This window comes from Amblyomma maculatum, chromosome 8, assembly GCF_055883805.1.
Source record: "Amblyomma maculatum isolate TAMU_Amacu chromosome 8, ASM5588380v1, whole genome shotgun sequence".
Taxonomy (NCBI): domain Eukaryota; kingdom Metazoa; phylum Arthropoda; class Arachnida; order Ixodida; family Ixodidae; genus Amblyomma; species Amblyomma maculatum.
Window position 1 is genome coordinate 120,995,786 of NC_139351.1, and position 24,107 is coordinate 121,019,892.

General features: G+C 46.4%; 1 protein-coding gene across 5 annotated transcripts in view; it reads left to right on the forward strand.

Moving 5' to 3' along the window:
- Positions 1-22,250, forward strand: part of Art4 (arginine methyltransferase 4) — a 62,323-nt gene extending 40,073 nt beyond the window's left edge. For 3 of the 5 annotated variants that reach the window (XM_084577459.1, XM_084577461.1, XM_084577463.1), the window contains 2 exons: positions 1,133-1,245; positions 19,114-22,250. In XM_084577459.1, the coding sequence (XP_084433585.1) occupies positions 1,133-1,245; positions 19,114-19,230 (230 nt within the window). In that variant the 3' untranslated portion in view covers positions 19,231-22,250. The remainder of the gene's footprint in view (positions 1-1,132; positions 1,246-19,113) is intronic. The other 2 variants (XM_084577460.1, XM_084577462.1) reach the window with 1 other exon arrangement.
- Positions 22,251-24,107: the final 1,857 nt, after the last annotated feature.

Consider the following 24,107-nt stretch of genomic DNA (forward strand, 5'->3'; position numbering starts at 1 on the left):
TGCTAAGTTTTTTCAGTACAGGAGCTCTGCTCAAACGGTAAAACAAGCTGTGTTATTATTGGCACGCCGTCGAGGCCTGTGCGAGGGACGGCATGGATGACGGCGCAAAATTGAAGAATGCGCTAAAAAAGCTAATGCTTAAAAAAAAAAGGAAAAATATTCTTAACAAAAGTCGGGCGTGTATTCATTATCTGAGTAAGTACAGTACGTTTCATTTAGCGTTGAGGAGGGTGCAGTCGGAGGCTTGCTCCTTCACTTGAATTCCATCTGTCTTTGACTAAACTAAACTAAACTGACCTTAGTTTCTACCTGCCCCTTAGTGTGCACTGAGGGGTGAGGAGTGGGCATCACAGTGTTGTGTTAGCATGGAATCAGTTTCGTGTTGCACATATTGGTATTGGCAACACAATGTGTGGTGTATCCAGTGCCATACCTGCCAGCTCTTACAAATTTTTCGTAAAATGTGTGAATTTTAGATTCGTCCTGTGGTTTTACGAATCTGGCCCCAAATTTTACTCGAAGTAATTCATGTTTGCGAGAAAAACTGAATTCTGCAAACACTGCACTTTCGTAATGGTACCTTGCACTGTAGGAGCCATAGCATCTCAGTGACTTTCATGTGTCCGTTGAGACACAAATCCACATTCACAACTCGATAGCTGCCTTTGTGGACTGAATCTATGGCATTGAGGTTTGTATGCTGGGAGTATGAGCAAGTCATAGACAGCAACCAGCCAAGCCTGGTACTTATGCTTACGAAAATGTATGCAACGCTGACATTACAAAAGCATGGCTCTGGCTCAGATAATGCTGGTATTGCCACTTGCAATGTGGATAGATGTACTACATGTACATGAAGTTTGCAATTTTTCATGCTGGCTTTTCTGGGCAAGACTTTCTTTTTTTTCAAGTGCACAAGGTTTTTTATTTTTTATTTTTATTATTATTTTTTATTATTTTTAAATTATTTGAGCAAAATGTTTCGGATCCCACTGAGTCTTAAAAGTCAGCATTTTGTATTGTATCCGCTAGCAGCAGCGTCCGTGTGGGAGCCTTGCCCGTGCCTGCATGCACTGATGCTGACGGTCAGTCGCTCATGTTGCCCCCCCCCCTTCCGGTATTCTTTTTGCAGGGTCACTGCCAAGCCCCGGTACAGTAAACTCAACCAAGACAGTCAATTCAAGGGCACAGGCCGTCCCCACAAGTTCAATTGGTGGAGGCATCTCGCCAGCCTTGTTCAATCAGGTGGGACATTATTGGTTGGGCGCTGTTTGTCTGTGCTAGGCGCGGCAGCGCACTTCACATTGATCAGGCTTTGCTTGCGTGTTGATTATAGTGGGCATGTGCTTGTTTTTTCACTGTGCCGAGAAAAAGTTATAGCGTTCCCTTGTAGGTACTTTTCGTGCTTCCGAATGGGGTTATATGCTGAAAACTTTTAACCAATTTCTGGGCATTACCACAAACCTGTGTGAACGAGGGATTGATTACTACTCACTGTCACTGATCTAAGGTCAAACATTACAAGCGAGGAGAGTTTCAAATTGGGCTAGTTGGTGGTTGTTATTCCTGTGCATTGTTGCGCTTACGTAGGAACTGGGACACAATCGGAGACGACACAGAACAGATGTGCGCAAACTATCAACTGCAGGTTTATTTCTGAGTGCATGTATGTATAGGCATTGTCAAAACAAAAAACAAAATTAAAACATAAAACAAAATTCCGCGATCACATCGTCAAGGCAACATATCTTTTAACGTTCTGTCCAGCATTAAAGAACATGCCTTATCCTTCTGACTTGGCTGCTTGTTATTATATTTCCAAAAATTCTTTTTCTTGATTAGAAAGCTCGATAGAAGGTACGCTTACACATGTCCCTTCTTTTCCTGATTGTATGCAGTATGCTTCCCACAGTTCTCTGATTAGTTTCTCCCTTGAACTGAGCAGTATTGCTGTCTGCCGAAAGTTAGGTGTGCATTCTTTTTGGCATCTGGCGCAGTGAGCTGCCAAATTTCCCGGTGAGTTGACAAGACCGCAGCTGCGCCTATGTTCTCTGAGCCTCTCATTGACGCACCTACCGGTCTGGCCAACATACGTCCGCCCGCATGATAGCGGTATCTTATATACTACACCTTCGCGGCATTCCACGAACTTTGTCTCGTGTTTGACGCTACATGACTCCTCTTTCTCGGCACTGTATTCTTCATTTACTTTCGCGCACATAGCTTTCAATTTTTTGGGTGCGGAAAAAACGACTTTTACGTCGTGTCTTTGTGCAACCTTTTTCAGGTTGTGGGAAAGTGCATGTACGTATGGGATAACCACTGGCCTCTTCTTTTCTTTGACATTGTCTTGGTCCCTTATTCGTACTGGCCTTCTCATTATTTTTTCCGCCACTGAAACGCCACTTTTTGGCTCACTGCGCCAGATGCCAAAAAGAATGCACACCTAACTTTCGGCAGACAGCAATACTGCTCAGTTCAAGGGAGAAACTAATCAGAGAACTGTGGGAAGCATACTGCATACAATCAGGAAAAGAAGGGACATGTGTAAGCGTACCTTCTATCGAGCTTTCTAATCAAGAAAAAGAATTTTTGGAAATATAATAACAAGCAGCCAAGTCAGAAGGATAAGGCATGTTCTTTAATGCTGGACAGAACGTTAAAAGATATGTTGCCTTGACGATGTGATCGCGGAATTTTGTTTTATGTTTTAATTTTGTTTTTTGTTTTGACAATGCCTATACATACATGCACTCAGAAATAAACCTGCAGTTGATAGTTTGCGCACATCTGTTCTGTGTCGTCTCCGATTGTGTCCCAGTTCCTACGTAAGCGCAACAATGCACAGGAATTACAAGCGAGGTCAAATAGTCAAACAATATATATATATATATATATATATATATATATATATATATATATATATATATATATATATTTTTTTTTTCAAGGATTGTTTATTACATTCTACAAGCTCTCAAGAAGATATTTCTGTAGTGTTAGTGTCTTCTGATGTGTATTTATCTAGATATTAGCGATCAAAGTCAGTAACAGAACCCTTATGGCTCATAAAAATGCCCCCGGAATCGCAAATTTCGTCACACAGTGATAACAGCTGCACACAGTGCAACCGTTTTGGTCTCGCTTGAAAGCTGTACTCTTCTACAGTTCATTTCTAGCGGGAGAATATTTTCTGACCAGCAACCGTGGCAATATACGCCTTAAAATAAAATAGTAAAGAAACGCACAGCATTGGTGCTTTTGTGTTACGTGGGGCGAACGCAGGCTTCCGATTGGATGTTGAAAGTGTCGTCTACCAGACAAAAACGCGTCGGTCACCATCTTGGCGCGTCGCATAGCTGCCCATTGGTATGTAACGCGATTTGCTCATTTTCGCTACGATATGGCTGGTGGACATAAAAAGTTCCAGATCACACACCGTTTTGGTGAGACAACGAAAAGAGCGGCCTCAAAAGCGCGACGAGCCACCTGATGAGTTAGCGGCAGCAACGAATGATTCAGCCTGCATACCCGCCGCAGGTGTGGACACGTGCCGCGACCACCGCGTCTGTTGACTTGGGGAAAACTGCGCGTATCGACGGGGTGTGCCGTTTTCGCGACGAGATGGCGACCACCACAGCCGATAAAGTGGGACAAAGGGTGCGCGTTGACATGGTGTTTCGTTCTCACTGCGAGATTGCAGCAGCTAAATGCCAGGCAAACGATGGAACAGCGCCGGTTGTCTTCAATATCTTTTGACTTCGTTCTCAGCTGAAGCTCCGCGTGACGCGACCAACGAAACGGAGTTCATCATGCTGAATCTGGCAGAGGTGAACGATCTGCTTCAGCAATCGTGCGGTGCTAAGTATGTGGTAGCCCTGTGGACGTTTTGAAGAATGGGCGACAATATGAAGTTGCAGTGAAGCTTCTGGTGAGCTGTGATATCTGCAGAGCCAGATGGAGTTCACCAAGGGCCGGTGATAATGCAACCTGTAATCCTTTCGAGGTGAATTTGCTTGCAACTTGTGCTGTTATGAGCACTGGTAACGGCCAGACTGTGCTGAACAATGTCTTTTCTGCACTGAATATCTCCCACCGTGGCATGCACAAAAGGACATACCGGGACTATGCAAAAAAAAAAAAAAGAAGCCAAATCCTGCATTTGTGACAGGGCAGTGTGCGGCAGCTGTAAAGTCGCTCTACTCGAATAGACAGTTCTTAAATCCAGGCAATATCGTCATTTCTTTTGACGGAACTTGGTTAACTAGAGGGCACTCATCGCACAGTTGTTTGGGAACTGTCATGGAGTTATTCACAGGATATGTGCTTGACTTCATAGTGCTATCAAGCTTCTGCTTGGGATGCCAGCTCAGGCCCAGAGAAGATCATCAGCACCACGAATGGTCAGCTCGCCACATCTGCCAAAAAAATACTTCGAGCAAATATGGCCAAATGGAGGTGGAAGCTGCCAATATTCTCTTTGGCCGGTCTGTCAAAAAGCTTGGACTTCGGTACACAACAATGTTGTGTGATGGAGACAGTCAGGCTTTTAATAGCCTCCAGGAAGAAAGAGTCTATTGCTACTTGGGCATAGAAAAAAAGATAGCGTGAACCACGTTCACAAATAGATGGGTGCAGCCCTTCTGCTCAAAAACAAGGGAGAAGGAAAGCAGATCCTTGATGGCAAGGGGAAACTGACCGGAGATCTTGTGACAAAACTCTCCAACTACTATGGCACAGCATTGAAGGGTCATCAAGGAAATATTGATGAGATTTCTGTACTTGCCACATACTGCCACATTACCTCAACCAACAGAAGCCCAGACCACTCCCGGGCCTAACAAGTGAACAGTCCAGGTGCAGCTACAACAGGGCAGTGGCAAAGCAAGAAGTTCCACCAAAACACAAATACAACCTGCCTCCACATGTCCCACAAACCTTGCTACCAGTCTACACACATCTCTCTGATAGAGAACTTCTGGAGCGCTGTCAGAGGGAGAAAGACTCGGAACGCAAATGAGAGTCTGCACTCTGTCATTTGGTCACTTGTACCAAAGACCAGGCACGCCTCGCTCTTCACAGTTAAGCTGCTGTCGCTGAAGCAGTACTCAGGTTTAATTCTGGCAAACTGTGTGCTACCGAGGCAATTCTGACCGAGCTGAACCTCAGTCGCGGTAGCACAGTGCTTCTGAGGTGTGCTGAAAAAGATCAGCAGAAGCTCACAGCTTCTGACAAAAAACATCCAAGTGCTGAGAGTTCTCGTCACGCCATGTAGAGAAAGCGCATCAAGAAAAATGACCGTGATTATGTTCCCGGAAAGTTTTAGTACAAAGTGTGTCCGATTGCATGCCTAAGTGTTTAGTAAATAAATTTAAATAAATTCAGGCTATGTTTTGAAACTTCTTTCTTCGTTACAGTAGAACCTCGTTGATACGTTCCCGGTTCGTACGATTTCCCGGTTCATACGATCAAAATCGAGAGCACGAAAAAATGCCCCATAGAGTTCCATGTATTTGTTTCCCGGTTTATACGTTCCTGGATTGCACGGTTTCCCGGTAAATACGTTCAGACTTTAGCGAAACAATATGTTTTGCGACGAAAAGAAGAAAACGATTTGGCAAGGCGTAAATCGCCGCCCGGTTTCTCTGCAGTGCTCCGCTCGGCGCGGTCGCATGTCAACGGCGCTGCCCCACTATGGAGGAGGGAGCGTGCGGCAATATCCGTGAAGCCTAGCCATAAAAAATAAATGGGAGCGGGTCGGCCCCTACGTGTTAGACCACGTGATAACGTGCGGTGATATCTACTACCGCGCGAATACGCGAGTCGGCGCCGCGCGGGGTCCGCCGCGCGCGCAGCACCCAGCAGCCCAGACAGCAGACCACGGTGCAGCAGACAGCCGCGCGCACTAAAACGCACCGACGTCAAAACATTGGGTCTAACTAGGAGAGCGAAAAAACGGGGGAGGGAGCGGCTTCATCGACGCTTGGCTTGCGAAGGCTGGCCGCGTGACGTCATGCTTCCTCCTAGTTTTTCCTTCCTCTATGCACCCCACCTCCTCCAGTCCCTCCGATTCCTAGCAGAGTTAGTACGTTCACTGTATGCAGCAAACAGAAAGCGCTCGCGATATCGCTTGGTTTCCGCCAGTCAAGCGAGCACCACTCTGGTTGCTTTTATAGCCGGTGAACAGCGCCACAAGCTCTGGTTGCGTAATCGGGACGCACAAGCTTGTCAAAATTTTTATCTCTTAATCTACCGCAGGTTTGACTATGCAGCTTTGTTTTGGCCGACGCGGGTTTATTTTGATGATTGCCTACTTTTAAAGCTTCCAGACACTACTATTGCTACTATCATCATCAGTTCCCACCACCCTGCGGTCGGACGAATAGATTAGCTACCGATTCTCATTTCCACCTTCCTGCGTCGTTTGCTGGCTGCCATGGCGTCTCGTAAGCGTAAGCCGTTGTCCTTGAAGGAGAAGTTGAACATCTTGGCAGTCGTCGACGCAAATCTGAAAAAGAAGCGAATCGATATTGCAAATGACCTCGGACTGCCAGCATCAACTGTCAACACGATCGTGTCGAAGCGGAAGGAGATTGAAGGCAACGCGTTGGTGTTCGGCGCAGGGACAAAACAGGCCCGTGGAGCCAGGCATGGGGAGCTGGAAGAAGCACTTCTGAAGTGGTTCAAACAAGCTAGGGCGTCCGGTGTCAACTTTGACGGAAGTATTCTTTGTGAGAAAGCATTGGAAATTGCAGATGTGCTTGAGATTGATGACTTTACCGCCTCGAATGGCTGGATTAGCCACTTTCGTGCTCGGCATGCCATCGCGTATCGCCAAGTGAACGGCGAAGCGGCAAGTGTGAATCCAGCTGACATCGAAAACTGGATTTCATTGCTGCCCGGAATTTTGAATGCACACGATTCAGGAGACGTGTACAACGCTGATGAACTGGGACTGTTCTTCAAGGTACAACCGAACAAAACGCTGTGCCTGAAAGGCGACGATTGTCACGGCGGCAAAATAAGCAAAGACCGCGTGACGGTCCTTTTATGTTGCAATGAAGATGGGAGCGATATGCTCAAGCCTTGGGTGATTGGGAAAGCCAAGAAGTTTGCGCAATATCGCACACTTGCCTTGTGTTTATAAAAATAACACAAAGGCGTGGATGACGTGCAGCATTTTTGAAGTGTTCCTTCGGTACCTCGACGGACGACTCGGATCGAGAGGAAGGAACAGGCTGCTGTTTCTAGACAATTGCGCGGCCCACCCGAAGGACACTTCTTTTCTTCGAAACGTCCGCGTCATTTTTCTTCCGAGCAACACAACGAGTCATCTGCAGCCTTTAGACGCCGGGATTATAAAAAACGTGAAACACTTGTATAGAAAGTGCATTGTGCAACAATTCCTGGCTCGTGTTTCACGACAGCAGGACCCGGGGAAGTTGTCGTTGCTAGACGCAATGCACTACTTGATCAGTTCGTGGGAAAGCGTTACGAGCGAAACTGTGCGTAACTGCTTTCACAAGTGCGGTTTTCGGCGCGTGCCAGGGGCCGAGGAGACCCAGGAGCCCAGCGACGACAGTGCAGAGATCGACGAACAAGAGTTTCGGTCAACCGGTGCCGATGGCTTATTTGCAGATTTTGTTGCTGTCGACGACAACGTGCCGACCTGCGAGCCGCAAAGCGTCGCTGAAATTGTGGCCTAGGTACGAGGCGGCGAAGCGTCTGATAGCGAACAAGAAAACGAGGAGGACATCCAGACTACTTTCGCCCAGGCCGCCGCCGCACTTGATGCGCTGCGGAGTTATTTCCGCGACAAAGAGAACAGCGTGGCAGACAAGAACATGCGTGAGCTAGAGAAGCAGCTCTACCTTGCTAATAGTCGCACCCTTCATCAGCGAACGCTGGTCGACTACTTTAAGCAGTGAGAATGGAAATAAAAAATGCCCTTGCACATCGTTCTCGAGTCTTGATTTTCGGAAATCAAGGTGAGTTTGGATCATACGTTTTCCCGGATAATACGTTTTTTTCTCGCATTTAAAAAAAAACGTATCAACGAGGTTTTACTGTATCTGAGAAGTGTTTTTCTTAGCACGACATGCGCTGTTGTCCAATGTATCCCTTGATGTAGTGGTCGGATTTCAGTACTTGATGTATATGAAAGCTTATACATCCTTCTGTGCAACTATAACTATAAAAAACTATAATTTAGCACTTTCCTAGAAAAACAAAATTTTGACAAATTTATACGTACCTTATGAAAGGCTGCAAAGTTTGAACTGCTGGTGCTAAAATTATGGTAATTGTATAGTTGCACTCTAGGGTTACAGTAGAACATGAGGACAAACTTTTTTTCCGTTCATTAATGTACAAATTATACGAAACTTGTCCAGAATGTTGATTAATTAAATAATTAATATCTTGAAATCTATCAGAAATAGGTAAAAATCAATCGCATATTTTTTTTTAGGATGCCAAAATACACTAGCCACAAAAGTTTCATCCCTCTAAGTTAAGTATTAACAAACTTTTATCAAAGGCCGGGGTCTCCCCTTAAGGGGGGACACGGGTCTTTCGGACCAAAAAATCGCGAAAAAGAAAATGTGATTTGCGAAATCAGTAGCTCTTTATCTACCTATCTGCTAAGTTTTTAATCTCTAGGGTCGGTATTTTAGTCACAATGCCAATTTATATAATTGATGTCGCCCAAATTTGGGCCGAAAACGACCCCCGAAACAACCATTTTCCGCGAGGCATAGCTCCCATTTTGTGCGCGGCACCGTAGCCATCTTAGTCTCATTCGAAAGAGCCGCCTTTCGTCTTCAAATTGCCGCCTCTGCTGTTTACATTCGCCCATTGGTCGCATCAAAAATAGCAAAAAAGAAAACGTGGCATTTGCAATCCCATTGGCTTTCGGGGTGCACGTGACGATAAGGCGTCCCCGCATTGGTGGAGCTGGCTGACGGCGTCTGCTCGGCGCGCCCGAGCCGCGGGGAGACGGCGGAGACGTGACGCCGGCCGCGCTTGGTTCCGAACCGCGAGGTGCGTTCATGGCAAGAATTTGTGAAAAAAGTGAAAAAAATAGTTGAATAATCATCTCAAGTGATGCCCTGCCCCAGCTGTGCGCGCTCAGGCCGACGAAAATCGTGCGCCAAACGATCGTGTGTACGAGCCTGAAGTAGGCCTAGCGTGTTCCCCAGCACGGGGGACTGCTGCTGCCAGCGGTCGCACCCTCCGCGACAGTGATAACGCAGGCCGCAGATGAGCAGAAAGATAAGCTCAAAACAGGAAAAGCTTGAACTCGCGCCAACTCCAGCAACGAAGGGATAGACGGATTGTGTTCGTAACGATGACAGCAGCACGGCGGACAGTCCGCTTGGCGATGCGGAGTTCACGATCGTCAGATCTAAACAAATTGCCGAGATTGGCGAAGCATAAAACATACGGCGGCGATATTGGCATTTAAAAAAGTGAACGGGGATAAGGAATCGCCGTCAAACTTGTTCTCCAATGCGTAAACTGCGGGACACGTCGTCTTCGTAGAGCTCGCCGCGCGTTTGCGCCGATCGGACCTTGTTCATAGTCCTTAGGGAATTCACTTGCTTCCAGTGCAATGCAGAGCACTGGGAAGCAGCAAACAGCTCCAAATTACATTTCTTTTCCGCAATAAACGTTCCTCACCGCGGTCTTGATTCGAGGACGTAGCAAAACGACGTACGTAAAAAAAAAAACACACACACACACACGAAAAAGTGACAACTGAATGCGCTGCAACTGCAAATCAAAATTAAAGAGGCGACACTTGGACGTTGGAAAGCAAAGAGACTACATTCCTGGAGGTTTATAGCCATTTTAAATTGTAAACGTGTGCATTGCACCAGTGAATGTCTGAGAGCAGAGAGGAAGCGTGCTTCCTCTGCAGCAAAACAAAAGCAGAAGGGCAAACCCAATGCAGACTACTGTCCAGGAGCCTTCTAGGCCACAGTGGCCTGCATTTCTACAGTTTTTGTTTGATTAAATTAGTGTTTGACATTGCAATTCGTATTTTCCATTTTTCTCAAAATGAAAATTTTGCCTACCCTTCTATTTTGCGGGTGGCATTGTGGCTCTCCTACTCGTTAGATTGTAATGATTTTTTTTTTTTTTTTTTACTGGCCCGTGAGTGTTAAAGGAACACAATAAAGCTATTATACAAGGTCTCAACTGCATGAAAAATTTTTAAACATAAGAAGATGTAGAAGAGATGGTTGCACTTGTGAAGCTGAAACTTAAAACTTCCATAACTTTGGCTTGTAGGAGGGTTGAAATCTGGGTCAGTTGGTACATAGTCAGAGAATAAAAACCAGCCAAGGGACGAGGACGAAGAAAGACGATGTACACACGGAAGCTTCCGTGTGTACATCGTCTTTCTTCGTCCTCGTCCCTTGGCTGGTTTTTATTCTTTGGCTTGTAGTAAGGCAGGAGCACAAAACGTGTTTTATTGTGTTCCTTAGACATTCAGGAACAGATCCATGTGCATTTTAGCAATTTCCCTTCAGTAGATATTTTTACAAGCTTCCCGCAAGTCTGGAACAGCAAAGTTGCTGTAACTACTGAGCAAATTTATGTAGAAGAAAACTAACAACATATTTGAAACCAGCACAAGAATTTACATAAACCCTGCAAATTTCATACTGACAGGACAAATATTAAGAAAATTTTGCTCAAGACCCATGTCCCCCCTTAATTTAAATGTGCCCCGCCGTGGTGGTGCAGTGATTACCGCACTCGATACTATGCCCAAGGATGCGGGATCGAATCCCAATCAGGGCGGCCGCTTTTCGATGGAGGCGACGTCAGTGCTTTCGATGTCAGTGCACGCTAAAGAACCCCAGGGGGTAAAAATTTTCGGAGCCCTCCACTAAGTCATTTTTTATAGCCAGAGTCACTTTAGGACATTAAGGGGAGATGCTCCTCGAAAACACTTTTTCTTTAATATTGAACCTAAGGTTATGAAACATTGGCCATTTATAGAGTTTTTAATGCTGATTCCAAATATGTTTTTACTTTCTACATATCTTTATTAGTTTTTGTGTAGAAGTGTCTGCAAAAGCACAATATAGGGTCTTTTGTGCACACTTTTTTCATAATGAAATGCATGTTTAGACCAGCTTGCAATAGCTCATTCTGTTGCTTTGGTAATATAGTATGTCGAAAGCTACTTCAAATTTATTCATTTTATCCTATAATTGTAAAAAAAATTCAGGAACACCAATGTGTATATATTGGGCACCATGTGTCAACATTCTGAATTTTTTTCAAAAAAAGTTGAAGAGATTTTTTATAACCATGTAGATAACAACATTCTACACACTTTGAAGAGGCTGTGTGCAAAATTTCATCCAAATCTGACTACTGAAAGTACTCAAAACTTGTTGCACAAAACGTAAAAAATGGTGAAAACTACGAATGGAGAAAACTGCATTTGAAAGTTTCAAACATCTGTATTTTTTCATAAACACGACAAAACAATTTGAAACTTCTTGCCACTGCTTTCATGGCCGCACCATGAACTTTCTTGCCGATCGCAGCAAAGTTCTTGTGGTGTAATGGGTTCGGCAGGTCAAGAATTGCACAAAATCGCGACAGCTGTTCGTGTCCGATGCCAATCACGCGCGCAGCCACCACCACCTTCACGTTGACGGCGAAGTTGTCGTGAGAGCTTCCACTCCGATAGTCCCGATTTCCACTGGCGCTATCTGCAAGTCCATCGGGCACAACACGGCTCGAGGTGTGCACAGCAGAAAGCACTGATGCTGGGCACTCACTACTTTCACGGTGCAGCTCAAAAAAAGCCAAAAGCCCCTTTCGCTTTTCCACTGGTTCGCATACCGCAAGGGTACAGGTGCGGCACGTAGGGCAAGCAGCACCGCTTACCAGCACCGTAAGCGTGCTAATCTCGCATATCGCAGCACTCGTAGAATATCGATGACCGCATGCTGCCCTATCTTCCTTGAAGAGTCCAATCTTCACCTCCGAGGCGCTCACAAAGTTCACCGCGGCATCGATCTCGTCCGAGTGCACGTTGGCCTGGTTAGGACTAGTTTGCGTCTCCCGCTGCAGTTTTCCGGTGAGGTTCGCGACGGCGTCCTCGGTACGGGTTCTTCGACCGAGACTTTCGAGCTCGGAAGTTGCGCTTCTGCATGTCGTTCATCGCGAACTCAACAAATGCTGAAAGGCCGCTAAAAAGAACTAGCAGAGCACGATGTAGCGCGATCCAGACGCTGCACAAAACGAAAGCAGGAGGTAGGCTTCGCCACAGCGTCGTATCAGTCCAGGCCAATGGCGGTCTCTCTAGAGCACCACGTGATTTAAAAGGTCCGGTAGGGACGCTCGAAGCGTGCGCGGAAAACGTTTTTTTTTTATTATTATTTGCAGCCGAGATACGAAACTGCGAGAGATGCTATCTACAAGAGAAAGGCTTACTCAACCTCTCGCAGCAAACGGCAATGGCGGGCGACGCGGCGTTCTCGATGTATAGGCGCACGAAAATTGACGATTTGCATGGAAAATAGCACTTTCTCGAGCCACCGTGGTTGAATAAAATGGACTTTTTACTAACTTCACGATTGAATTTTGCCTTGATCTTTTAGAAAGTTGTAGCTAAATGTTCAAAGATAATTTTACAGGCAAAAACTCAAAACTGAAAAATTACTCGGAAAACTCGCTTTTTCGACGCGCATCTCCTCTTAAACCCTATAAACTAAACCTAATTGCTTCAATTGTTTGTGTCACTCTTCTAGGAAGAAAAGCCTGTGTGTTAGGAAATGTTTGCTTTTTTATGCTTGGTTCATCTACTGCATTCTTTTGATACACTAGTACTATGGCTCTTTCAGCCAGAGCAGCAAAGAAGGCTGTATCACTGAGAAAATTAGATTTTTGAAACAGTCCCACCAGTCAGTTAGCTAGAACTTATGATATTCTTACTGTAAAGGAGGAGAGGTCTCCACTGTTTCGAAGTGTAGACTTTAAGATTTGAGCCTTAAAATAGTGTGGGGCATGCATTTTACTTACCAGACCGAATGGCGAAGGCAGCATAAACATGAACATAAGTACCTTGTTAATTCGAACTCTGTTATTTTAGAATCCTGAATAATTTGAAGGTTTTGACACTTCTATTTTTCAATGTAAAATTGACCACAAATTCGAACTAGCGGCCTGCGCATATCCGGTTAATTTGAAATCCTGGTTAATTCAGAATTTTTTAAGTCTTGTATTTTTCAATTTAAAATTGACCAGTTGATTTGAACCAGCGGCCTGTGGTAGCCTGGGTAATGTAGGTTTTCGAAGTTCCTTATTTTCTACTGTAAAATTGACTGGATAATTCAAACCGGTGGCCTGCATTGGCCCAGTTAATTCAAAGATTTGGGATGCGATGCGGCGATTTCCGATCTCGATTTTACTGCAAAACCCAGTGAAATGACGACCCTTTGGACCACATAACGAACAAAGCTACACCTTAGCATAGCACTTCTACACCTCCGGTCAATATAAAGACCAGTGTATGGTACACCTCGCAAATGGCCGAAACGTGGGCCTGCAGAGGAGGAGACGTGCTTCGATCCAAGGCAGCGGGCATACCGGTTTTTGTCACGTGCTCTCCCCCCATTCCAAAATTCTTTCAGTGTCATTGCATGTTCCATGCCCACTGCCACAACCGTGCAGCCATTCTTACTCCGCACTTGCGTCGAGAGAGCACGCCACGCCAACTTTGCACCATTTGTGTTGTGTGCTTGGTTGGGGATGGCAGCCGCTGTCTGTGATTTTCCCCCCTTTTTTTTTTAACCTGTCATCATCATCATCAGCCTGACTATACCAACAGCAGAACGAAGGTCTCGCCCATATTTCTCTAATTAACCCGGTTCTGTGCTAGCTGCATCCACTTGACCCCTGCGATCCGCCCACCTAACTTTCTGCCGCCCCCTGCTATGCTTTCCTTCCCTTAAAATCCAGTTTGTTACCCTACCATCGGTTATCCTCTCTTCGCACTACATGTCCTGCCCATGCCCATTTCTTCTTCTTGATTCCGCTAGAATGTCAGTAACTTGAGTTGTTTCTCTTACCCACTGTGCAGAAGTGAAAATTCCGATATATAAGGCTGCAGCAGAAATTCTGCTTGATAACGTTGAAGAGGCGGCACTTTTTCTGCAGAAAGCCGGAAATCATCAGGACGGTGTTTCTTCCTCCAATCACACTATGAAGCACATGCTCCTTTGTTATGACAGTGGCAAGGGGTACACCATGGACCTCCTTGGGGCCATATGTCTTACTGTGTACACATGAAAGCAATTGCAGGGCACTTCCTTTGACTTTGAACATACTGGCTTTTCGAGTGGAGCAATGTCTTATGACAATGTTGATGATCCATCTGCATTTTATGAAGAAGGAGCAGACTGTTGTGACCGCATCAATGCACTCTGCGCAAAGGGTAGTGAGTCCTATACAGTTGGCATTGCCAAATGTTTGAACTTTGAAAGATAATGAGCAAACATGCTGCTCAACTTGGGGACCGAAGATACCGCGAAGTTACCGAAGTTACTACCGTGTGCAATGACAGAGAGGACGACTCCAAGGAGCCCTCTTGAGCATCCGGTCTCAGGGAAGTTATCGAATCATGGAACGTCGCCGGTGGTTTTGTTGTTGTTTATGGAATGTCACAGTGAAAGTTCTCAAGTCGTGCACATAGCTGACCAACTGGTTAATATGTCCCTTGGAGCCGCAAACTACCAGGCGCGCGAAAATAGCATCTTTGATCACTTTCAGTAATCTAAGGTTTGTAGGAATGCACGTCTTTTTGTCTTCGTTGCATTTCTTGGCATGATCGGTTAACTTGAAAACCCGCTTAATTAGAAGATTTTTTGCAATCCTGGTGACTTCAAATTAACAAGGTTTTTACTGTAACTTATTTCATCTTTTCATTTAATATAGCTCTGATTTCATTAGAGAGAAGAATGATGTATATTCTTTTTATTTACAGGCCAAATCTGTTAAGATTGCACACAGCTGTCTTTCTTCTTTTTTTCTCTCTCTCTCTCTCTTTTTTTTTCTCCCCCTGTCAAATACCGTATTTACTCGCATAATGATCGCACTCGCGCAATGATCGCACCCCTGAATTTTGAGGTCAAAATTCCATTTTTTAAATTCCCCGCGTAATGATCGCACCCCGAACATGGAGCCGCCTGGTGGTTGATCTGCAGTCATCCCGCAGCGAATGCATTCCGACGAGTTCCCAACCTAGTCTAGTAACGTTGGAGTTCCCATGATTCCATGCTTTGCGGCGTTCGCCATTTTGCAATTCGGCAGCGTCGTAGCGTGCTTTGTGTTTTTGTGCGAGTTTACGCCATTTCACCATGGGAGCGGTATGCCAGTTACACCGCCGCGTTCAAGCTCAAGGCTGTCGACTATGCACTGGAGCATGCCGCGCTGCTGGTAGGCATTTCGGCGTGGACGAAATGAGGATACGCTATTAGAAGAAGCAGCGCGAGAAGCTGATGGCTACGAAGAAGACACGGCGGGCTTTCCGTGGACCCAAAACGGGCAAGTTCCCTCGTGTTGAGGAGGCGGTCCTAGAATACGTGAGGGACCTGCGCAAGGATGGTTGTGCAGTGTCATTAAAAATGATACAGACGCAGGCGCGCACAACTGCCAGGAAGCTGGGAATCGCCGCAAAGGATTTCCGCGCTAGCTCCGGTTGGACGACTCGCTTTATGCGACGGAATGGACTTTCCCTGAGGCGGCGGACGTCGTCGTGCCAGCGGCTCCCAGCCTCGTATGAAAGCAAAGTGATAGACTTCCATCACTTCGTCACTAGGCTTCGCGAAAAAGGCGGTTACCTCATGTCGCAAATTGCAAACGCCGATCAAACTCCACTGATGTTCGACATGCCCCGGAATACCACTGTGAACGAGAAGGGTGCTCGGAGCGTCCTCGTGAAGACGTCTGGCGCAGAAAAACAGCGATGCACAGTCATGCTTGCTGTGACGGCCGACAGGCGGAAGCTGCCACCATACGTGATCTTCAAACGGAAGACTATTCCGAAGGGAAACTTTCCCCGTGGCATCCATATACGTGCACAGATGAAAGGGTGGATGACTGCAGACCTGATGGTCGACTGGATCAAGACTGTTTGGGGAAGAAGACCAGGAGCATTTCTGCTTCCCTCGCTTCTGGTTTTGGACAGTTTTAGGGGTCACCTTGTGGACAGCGTGCGTGCCAAGCTGAAAGAGCTGCGCACGGACATTGCAGTCATTCCTGGCGGCCTGACTTCGCTGCTGCAGCCTCTCGACGTGTCTTTGAACAAACCGTTCAAGGACAACGTTCGACGACTTTATGCTGAGTGGATGGCGATAGGCCAGCATGATTTGACGCCGAGCGGAAAGATTAAAAGGCCATCCGTGGAGATGCTGTGCTCGTGGATCACAGAAGCGTGGAGCAGTATCCCCGACGAGGTAGTGGCTAAGAGTTTTAAGAAGACAGGAATATCTAACGCTTTGGATGGAACGGAAGATGACTTCCTGTGGGATTGTGAAGATGCTCCCAGCGACGACACTGCCGTTTCCGATGAGTCGTGCAGCAGTGAAAGCGAGGATGGCGAGGATTCAGACTTTGATTAGAGTACTGACGAAAAAAAATAAATGGGCATTGTGCACTCCATGTGATGCTTAATGTGCGTGTTTATTGCGAAGGTAACCTTACTCAGCTTTTATTTTTGGTTGTAATCGAGATATATGTTCTAAGACGTCTGACCTGCAACTTGTTTGCGTTTTCGATGCTCAAAAATTTTTTGTAGAAAATTTACCCCGCGTAATGATTGCACCCCGAAATTTGCGTCAGTATTTAAAAAAAAAAAAGTGCGATCATTATGCGAATAAATACGATATGCAATTACGGTCAAACCTCGAAACAGTGGCATGGATGGTTGTTACTCTTGTGGTCAGGACTAGCCCGCGCCTTTCAAGCCTGTTTACAGCGCCTTCAAAGCAGCAGCTTGGACGGTTGTATGTAGCCTTGTGGCCATCATGGGTTCGTGCAGGCTGTCATGGAGGTGGTGAAAATGGCAATAGCTTTCACTCTCGCATATCTGGCATACCACATGGCTGTATTGCAGAAAATGCAGCCTAGCTGGCACTTGGCCTACTATCCGACAGCATTCTTGCGGATCAGCAGGGTTGTGTGGAGAAGCCAAGCTGCCAATGCGCGGCTTTATTTTATTTTTTTTTTTTCTTTCTTTCTTTTGCTGTCTCCAGAATCGCCACGATCATCCTCGAAAATGTCAGTAAATTTGAGAAGAGGTCTTCCCAAATTAATAGTGAGGATCGCCTGATTTGACATCCCTACAGTGACAATCGTGCTGTTTTTATGCAGCCTTTGTCAAAAGTTCAGAACCCAGAGGGTTTGCTTTTAAGATGTATATTATGGCTTCTTTAACAATCGTGGACAGTGTAGGACGAAAAATCTTTTTGCCTTCCGCAAGTTTGGAAAACTGAGAATGCATTACGATCCCCAAGGTATGGCTCAGAAGGAGATCGCCTGGGCTCTAAACCTTTGACAAAGACTGAACGTTTGTTACGAAATGTTTTATGAGGAATTTTACTGTAACGGACTATTTTACAATTTTTCTATTTGCTTGCTGTAACGACGTTTTAACTATTTTTCATGCCATTTCCCGAGCTGTTGGAAGCCATTATCTGCCCAAGCAGTAGGAAAAGAAAAAAGAAAATTGCTAAACATGATGCTAAATTGCAAACCTTTTCCAAGGTTACAGAGTTGGCCACAAGTGTCTGGGAAGAGTGCAGTGCTGGTTGGGCAAGCATTCTTCATAATTCTGACATGTTCTTCGTTGTTGCAAAAGTGAAATTTTTGGTGGCGTCGGAACTGTGTTGTGGTTCCTTGCCTATTTTACTGTTTGCCAATGTCTTTGCACTCACTACCAGATGTCAGCTTCAGGTGTAGGTCAGCATCTAATGGCATGTCGTCAAAAGCTTCACTTGATGAGCTTACATTCAGACAGCAGTTGTCTGCTGTCTGAATGCCAGCAGTTGTCTGCCATATTTATGAATTTATTTTAAGCATTTTGTTATAGGGGTCCCCCTGACAGCTTCGCTTTGGGACCTCCTTCTGTACCAAATAAATCATACTAATTTGTGTAATACATTTCTAAAAATAAAAAAAACCTGAAACCTGAAAAAAGTATCAGATAGCATCATCAGTCAGTGGAAGCTGCTCTCTGCTACAGCTGCGTCACAGCACTGGAATAGCATGTGGGATCCTCATCGTTTTCACTGTCGCACTCGTTCCCTTTTTCTTTTCAAAAGCTCACAAAGCATGTTGGTTCTTTTTGTCGCTTTTGGGCCACCTTATTTTGTCCGATTCATTTGGTGATGATTGGTTACTTTTTGGCAAAACAGGCAGAAAAGCTCGAAGATCTGTTGCTGGTTCACGGAAGAGCCTCACGCACCAAAGGAACAGCGAAAATGTCTTGTGATATCAGCAGCGAGCTCAATGTCACCGATACATCAACAAAAGTGTGGACTTGCACCGCAGATGACAACCCTAGAAATGATGCTTAAGGGACACTGAGAGTCTCATGACATGCCAGACAAATTGGCTGTAAGCAGTGGCCTCCCGAAGGCCACTGCATTTTTTATCGCAGACATGCGACTGCAACGAGAGAAGCACTGTGGGAAAACTAGGTTTCTAGTGATGCCAAATGTGGCAGTGCAAAGGCGGAGACATAGCACTTGGAAGTCGGCCATTTTCACAGAGTTTGTACTACTAGTCTTTTGCTCCCTATGGCCACAGAAACAATAAGACCTTCTAGGCACCAAATCGGATGTTTAAAATAATGTGTTCTCTTCTTCTTCTTCTTCTTCTTCTTTTTTTTTTTTTTTTTTTTTCATTCTCTTCTTTTTTTCTCCCTTAAGATGTCCGCAATTTGTTTCTCTCTAGGAGTGTAGAACGCGGCTTTTTACAAGTTGTCCCAGTGCTGGCTCAAGTTTTGATGGCGCTAATGAGCTGTTGTAACATCTCTCTCTCTTTCTCTCCCTCTCTCTCTGTGCCTCTCCTTCCATGCAGCAACAGGTTCTCCTCAACAGCAACACATCTCAGTTTCCTGTAAATAACAGCCTCATGATTGGAGATTACGTCACGCCTGGCAACATCCTCATGCCCACCGGCGCCTACAAGAACTGAGCGCCCGGGACGGTCCAGCGGTGCCGGAGCCCTGCCAGAGGAGGTGGTAGCAGGCGGCCATCGTCACGGAACAAGGCTCAAAATTTTATTTCACCTGCGTCCTGTCTGCTGCCATGGCACACATGGCTCTCTCCCCTTTCCCTCTGTCAGGGTGGCTGCTTGCGCTGCCTACCCCATTGCCATGGAAGTGATCGATGCGAGCATTCGGCACAACAGAGCCCCTTGTGCGAAGTGCTCCGGCTCCCTCTATCTCTGCCGGAGTGTCTGCGGGGATGTCCAGTCTGTGATAATCGGCCCGACTGTCACTTCGGCAGAGTGGCATCCGCACACACACACACGCACAAGCCATGCGCTGGAAGGCCACGCAGTGTTGCTACTTGGGAGCTCCTGCATTGGTGTAGGAGCTCATACTCTTGGGGGTATGAGAGGTCATGATGTGTTGACCTTGGGAACATTGGTTCTTAAAAGGCTCGGTTAAAAAATGTGAGGTAGGAATGGCACCTGCGTGGGCCAGACATGGCATGTTGCCTTTTGACAGGCAGGAGTGAGAGCTCTTACGCCCGGGGTGGCATCCTGGACCTTTGTAGTGGTTGTGGCTGTGATTGCAAAAATCTGTAACGGAATGTACGATGCATGCGGTATGAATTTGACCGACAGCACCTTTACAGTGCTGCCAGGCATCGTTCTGTACTCGGTGCTAGTGTTGTGGCGCCTCTTGTTCAGTCAGAAGAGTGCAGTTTTGACAAAGCGCTTTTATTTTACATGTTGCGTGCTTTTATTTCACTCTTCAGACATAATATTCATTTTACTTTACATTTTTTTTTTTGGCACCAAAGTGATGATTTTTGCCTGTAAATGCGGTGGATTGACCAAGTGATTTGTAACCTTGGGGGAGGCACGGTCGTGCTAAGCCAGCCAGCAGGAGCTCGGTCTACCTGTGGTCTCGTGGCGACTTTGCCAAGCAGTAGCCATCTCCCAAGGAGTCTTCCTTCCCATGGTTACGCTGAGCTAATTGTTAGGAAAGCCCGTGTAGACTTCATGGCGAGGAGGAGGAAGCTTGTTGAGGGGGCTAGTTTTGGTGCACTCTGGATGAATGCTGTAATGATGTGGATAAAGCAAAGGGTATGGGCGCAGAACTGAGTGGCAAGCAACAAAGGCACCTGTGGCATTTGTCCATGCTCCTTTATTTTGTGCCTGGCATAGCTCCCGAGCTTGTTTGCACCATTCTAATATACCCAGTGCAGCCGAATGAGGTCCTGTTGCATGTTGGCACCCTGCCTTCTTGTTGTCCATCACCCTCTGGCAAAGTGCGCTGCCTGTCTCAGCAGCGACTGTGGGGCATTTTGTTCTAAGCGGCTCTCTTGGTCTGAATGCCTCGTGGACATACGTCTAGATGTTGCCAGGGGACCGTGTGCTGGTTTTAACACTTCAAGTGTGTGACGAGAGCTCAACAGAGGCCACTCGCATTGCAGTGTCCTGCCGAGTGTCTCTGCATTTTAGTCTGGCACCAGAGCTAGTGCCATTTGGTGCTTGCTTGTTGCAAGCCAAGCTGCCTCGGGCCTTGCTTTGGTGTCGATCTTGCCCATGCACTGAGCAAAATTCTTGTATTCGTTATTTCACTTCGTTTCTGCTTAGTTCGTTTGGGGCACAGGACAGGTTTCAGCGTTAGTCTGAGCACGTAACGAGTGTGCAGCCGCTTTGTTTGCTTTTAAGTGCTTGAAACGCCCTGATTTTCTCAGGTCTATGGCATTCATTGTTTGGCTCTCGTGGCACGCCTCTAGTGCATTTGCGTCAAGGGTCAAACCACTGGTTGAAAGTGTGTGTGTGTGTGCATGTGTGTTTGTGTACAGCGCACGCATCTTGTGGCTGCACTGTTGGGTCAGCCTAAATTGTGTGTTGCAGCTTCTTGTTTTAAGGAGGCTGCGACCCATTATTACATGTACATTTCTTCTTAATATGTTTATATTCTTCTTTTTTTTTTTTTTTTTTTTTCTGTGTGCACCTTTGAACACAGATTTTCCCTGGTCTGTCAGGGGTCTGCCGTTTAGCTTTGGGGGTGATTGACCCAGGAAAATGGTGGAACAGTGCTCAAGCAAATTTTTTATTTTTTTTTTTTTTTTTGCCCTCCCATGTCTTGTCTGTGTATATGGGTTCTAGTGCACTGTCAGTGTTCTCACTTAATGTGTGGCAGCTGGAGACGTGTGGTTTTCTAGCAGAGATTAATTAACTTGCTGATGTCATCGTTGAATCTTTCAATTTGCTGTGGTCCTAACAATGGCAAGTGGCCTTCGGGTTCTTTGCTCATGCCTCGGTATGTTTCAGAACGCCAAAGGCAGTCAGTTACAGGTGGTGTCTGGTTCACTGGCGGGGGGTGGTGTGAGTATAGGTTTGAACCGGCAGTTGGAAGGGGAGAACTGGCGTGAACTGCTTTTAGAGGCTGCACTTAGCTTCAGCCTTTGGGGTGGCCAGAGGTGCGGTGTGCCCTGCCCATCACCGCCATCCGTAAAATACAGGTGCGGTTCGCAACTCTGGTTATCTTAGGCAAACATAGAGCAGTGCTTGGTACTGTGTTTTCGCTACTCTAGATCTAAGCAGCACTTCTCAAACAACGTCGGCTGAAACTTTGTGTGCCTGTCGGCTGCATTTTCTGTAAACATTTGTAAATTAGTACCCCCTCTTCTTTCTCTAGGAGCAAATTGCTGTTGTCGTTCATTTCTTGTGTGACGTAGACGAAGTAATCCTTTCCATCAGTGAGGCTGTAATTCGATGGCTTTGTGAGGCAGCCATTGAAATGGTTAGGATTAAACCTGTGATATGCTTCTCGTCTCTGTCAATGATTAAGGCTTCGAAGTAGGCACATCTGTAAAAGTGTGGCATTTGTGTGTAGCGTGAGAACTGTTCAAGCCGGGGTTGAACTCGGCAGGCAGGCATGCCAAGAGCTCGTTGACCCCGCTGGAAGAAAAAAAAAAGAAAGACTAAAGATGCTCTTGCAATAAACTAATGCCTGCACTTGTGGTTCATTGGAATGTTGTGTACCTTCACGGCTCACGTGTTACATGCATATGGCCTTTGACTGAAGTCATGCTGTTAAATACAGATGCACGAAGAGGATCATTGGAGGAAGAGATACTGTGCTGGTGAAATAGCGCATCGCTTTCCGTATGACCAGGTTCGGACCATCGTGCCTGCCATCGTGTATTTTCGGCTGTGCAAAAACAGCCATTGGCCTCACTCGTAATATCGCACATCCGCAGTAAAGGTGACGAAATATTGGGTGCGAGGACATACTGTGGCGCGCATCCGTCGGCAGCATCGGGTGGTGATGGAGAAAGCGAGGCCTCAGTGATCGTCTCATCGTGGAGGCCACGGAGGAGAATTCGCTAGTACCAATTAACGCTGTGATTTACATCGAATTATAGGCTGTTTAGCTTTTGCAGCAATGGCTTTGTGGCCCTGTTAGCAACCGTTTTGGCGATGAAGCACCATAGTGAGTGTATGAGCTATGTAGTACTAGGATATTTGCAACAGAAGTTTGATTGTTGAGCGGAGTAATACACCACAAGCTGGGACCCATTGTTAGCAACTGCTTTATTTTTAGTTGTATCCTACGATGTGGAATGACTCTAGCTTTATTCTCAACTAAATTGGTGTGGCGACCCAACGTTCCGAGGCCTTCATTGAACGCACGTGTTGCAATCGGTTTCGCTAAATCCTACTGGGGGAAAAAAAACGAAAGGGCCGAATTGTGCAGAACACAGTGAAAAATGCGCTAGAAATCAAACTGGTGGATGCAGGGCTCGCGCCCTGGCCGGGAAAAAGAGTAGAGGTAATTGAAAATTGCTTAATGAAGAGCGGTCGTGTGAGGGGAATGACGCACCACGGTAGGTTATCGCTAGTCTTGTTATTCTTTGTGCTCTAATTCAGCTACTGGCCGCCGAGCATCTGCGTTGGGATGTATCACTGTATTTAAACATATTACATACTGCATGTCGTGAGGCCCAAGCAGGAGTGAAAGGCAAATTTCATGTGAGCGGCTTTTTGATGGAGGCTAAAAGCAAGGCGCCCGTGTGCTGTTTGATGTCGGTGCATGTTAAACAACCCCAGATGGTCGAAATTTCCGGAGTCCTCCACTGCGGTGTCTCTGACAGCCTGAGTCGCTTTGGGATGTCAAACCAAACCTGCCACCGAATTTTCTTTTTGTTATAGGCTGTAATTGCACCCACCATAGGTGGTGGACGACGGTTGTTGCGGCGCGCGTCTTTTTCTTCTCTACTTTTTCTCTCTGTCCGCACGACCACGCCCGACTACTGTGCCGGAGTACGTGGGTTTGAACCCGACCTCTGCGGCTGTGTTGAAAAAGGCACCCTGCCGCATGTTTTGGCAGAATGCAAAAAAATTAAGACCCCCCTCCTTGCTGCCAATACCCCCAATCTCCAACCCCTGGAGCGATGGGAGACCATGTTATCCAGCCCCGCCCTATCCATCCAACTCGCACTCAGGGACAGGGGCCAGGAGCTGCTGGGAACCTATGGATCCCGAGACTAGGGAACCACCCGATCTGGTGGGTGCAAGCATGCACCACCGAATTATTTCGGGCACGATAAATGTTGATTCCTCCTCGATGGAGACGAAACAAAGAGGCGGCCGTATGCTGTGCGATGTGTTAAAGATCCCCAGGTGCATGGTCTAAATTACTCCGTAGCCCTCCACTATGGCCCCTCTTTCCGCTTTCACTCCTCCCTTACGGCGCGGTTGATGTGTCTACAGAAAACAAGTGAGACGGTTACCGCGCCTTTCCCTTCCTATAAATCAATTAGGGGAGGCGAGGTGGTGAAGGGTGCCAGTTCCTAGCCCTGCGGGGCTGGGACGGTAGGTCA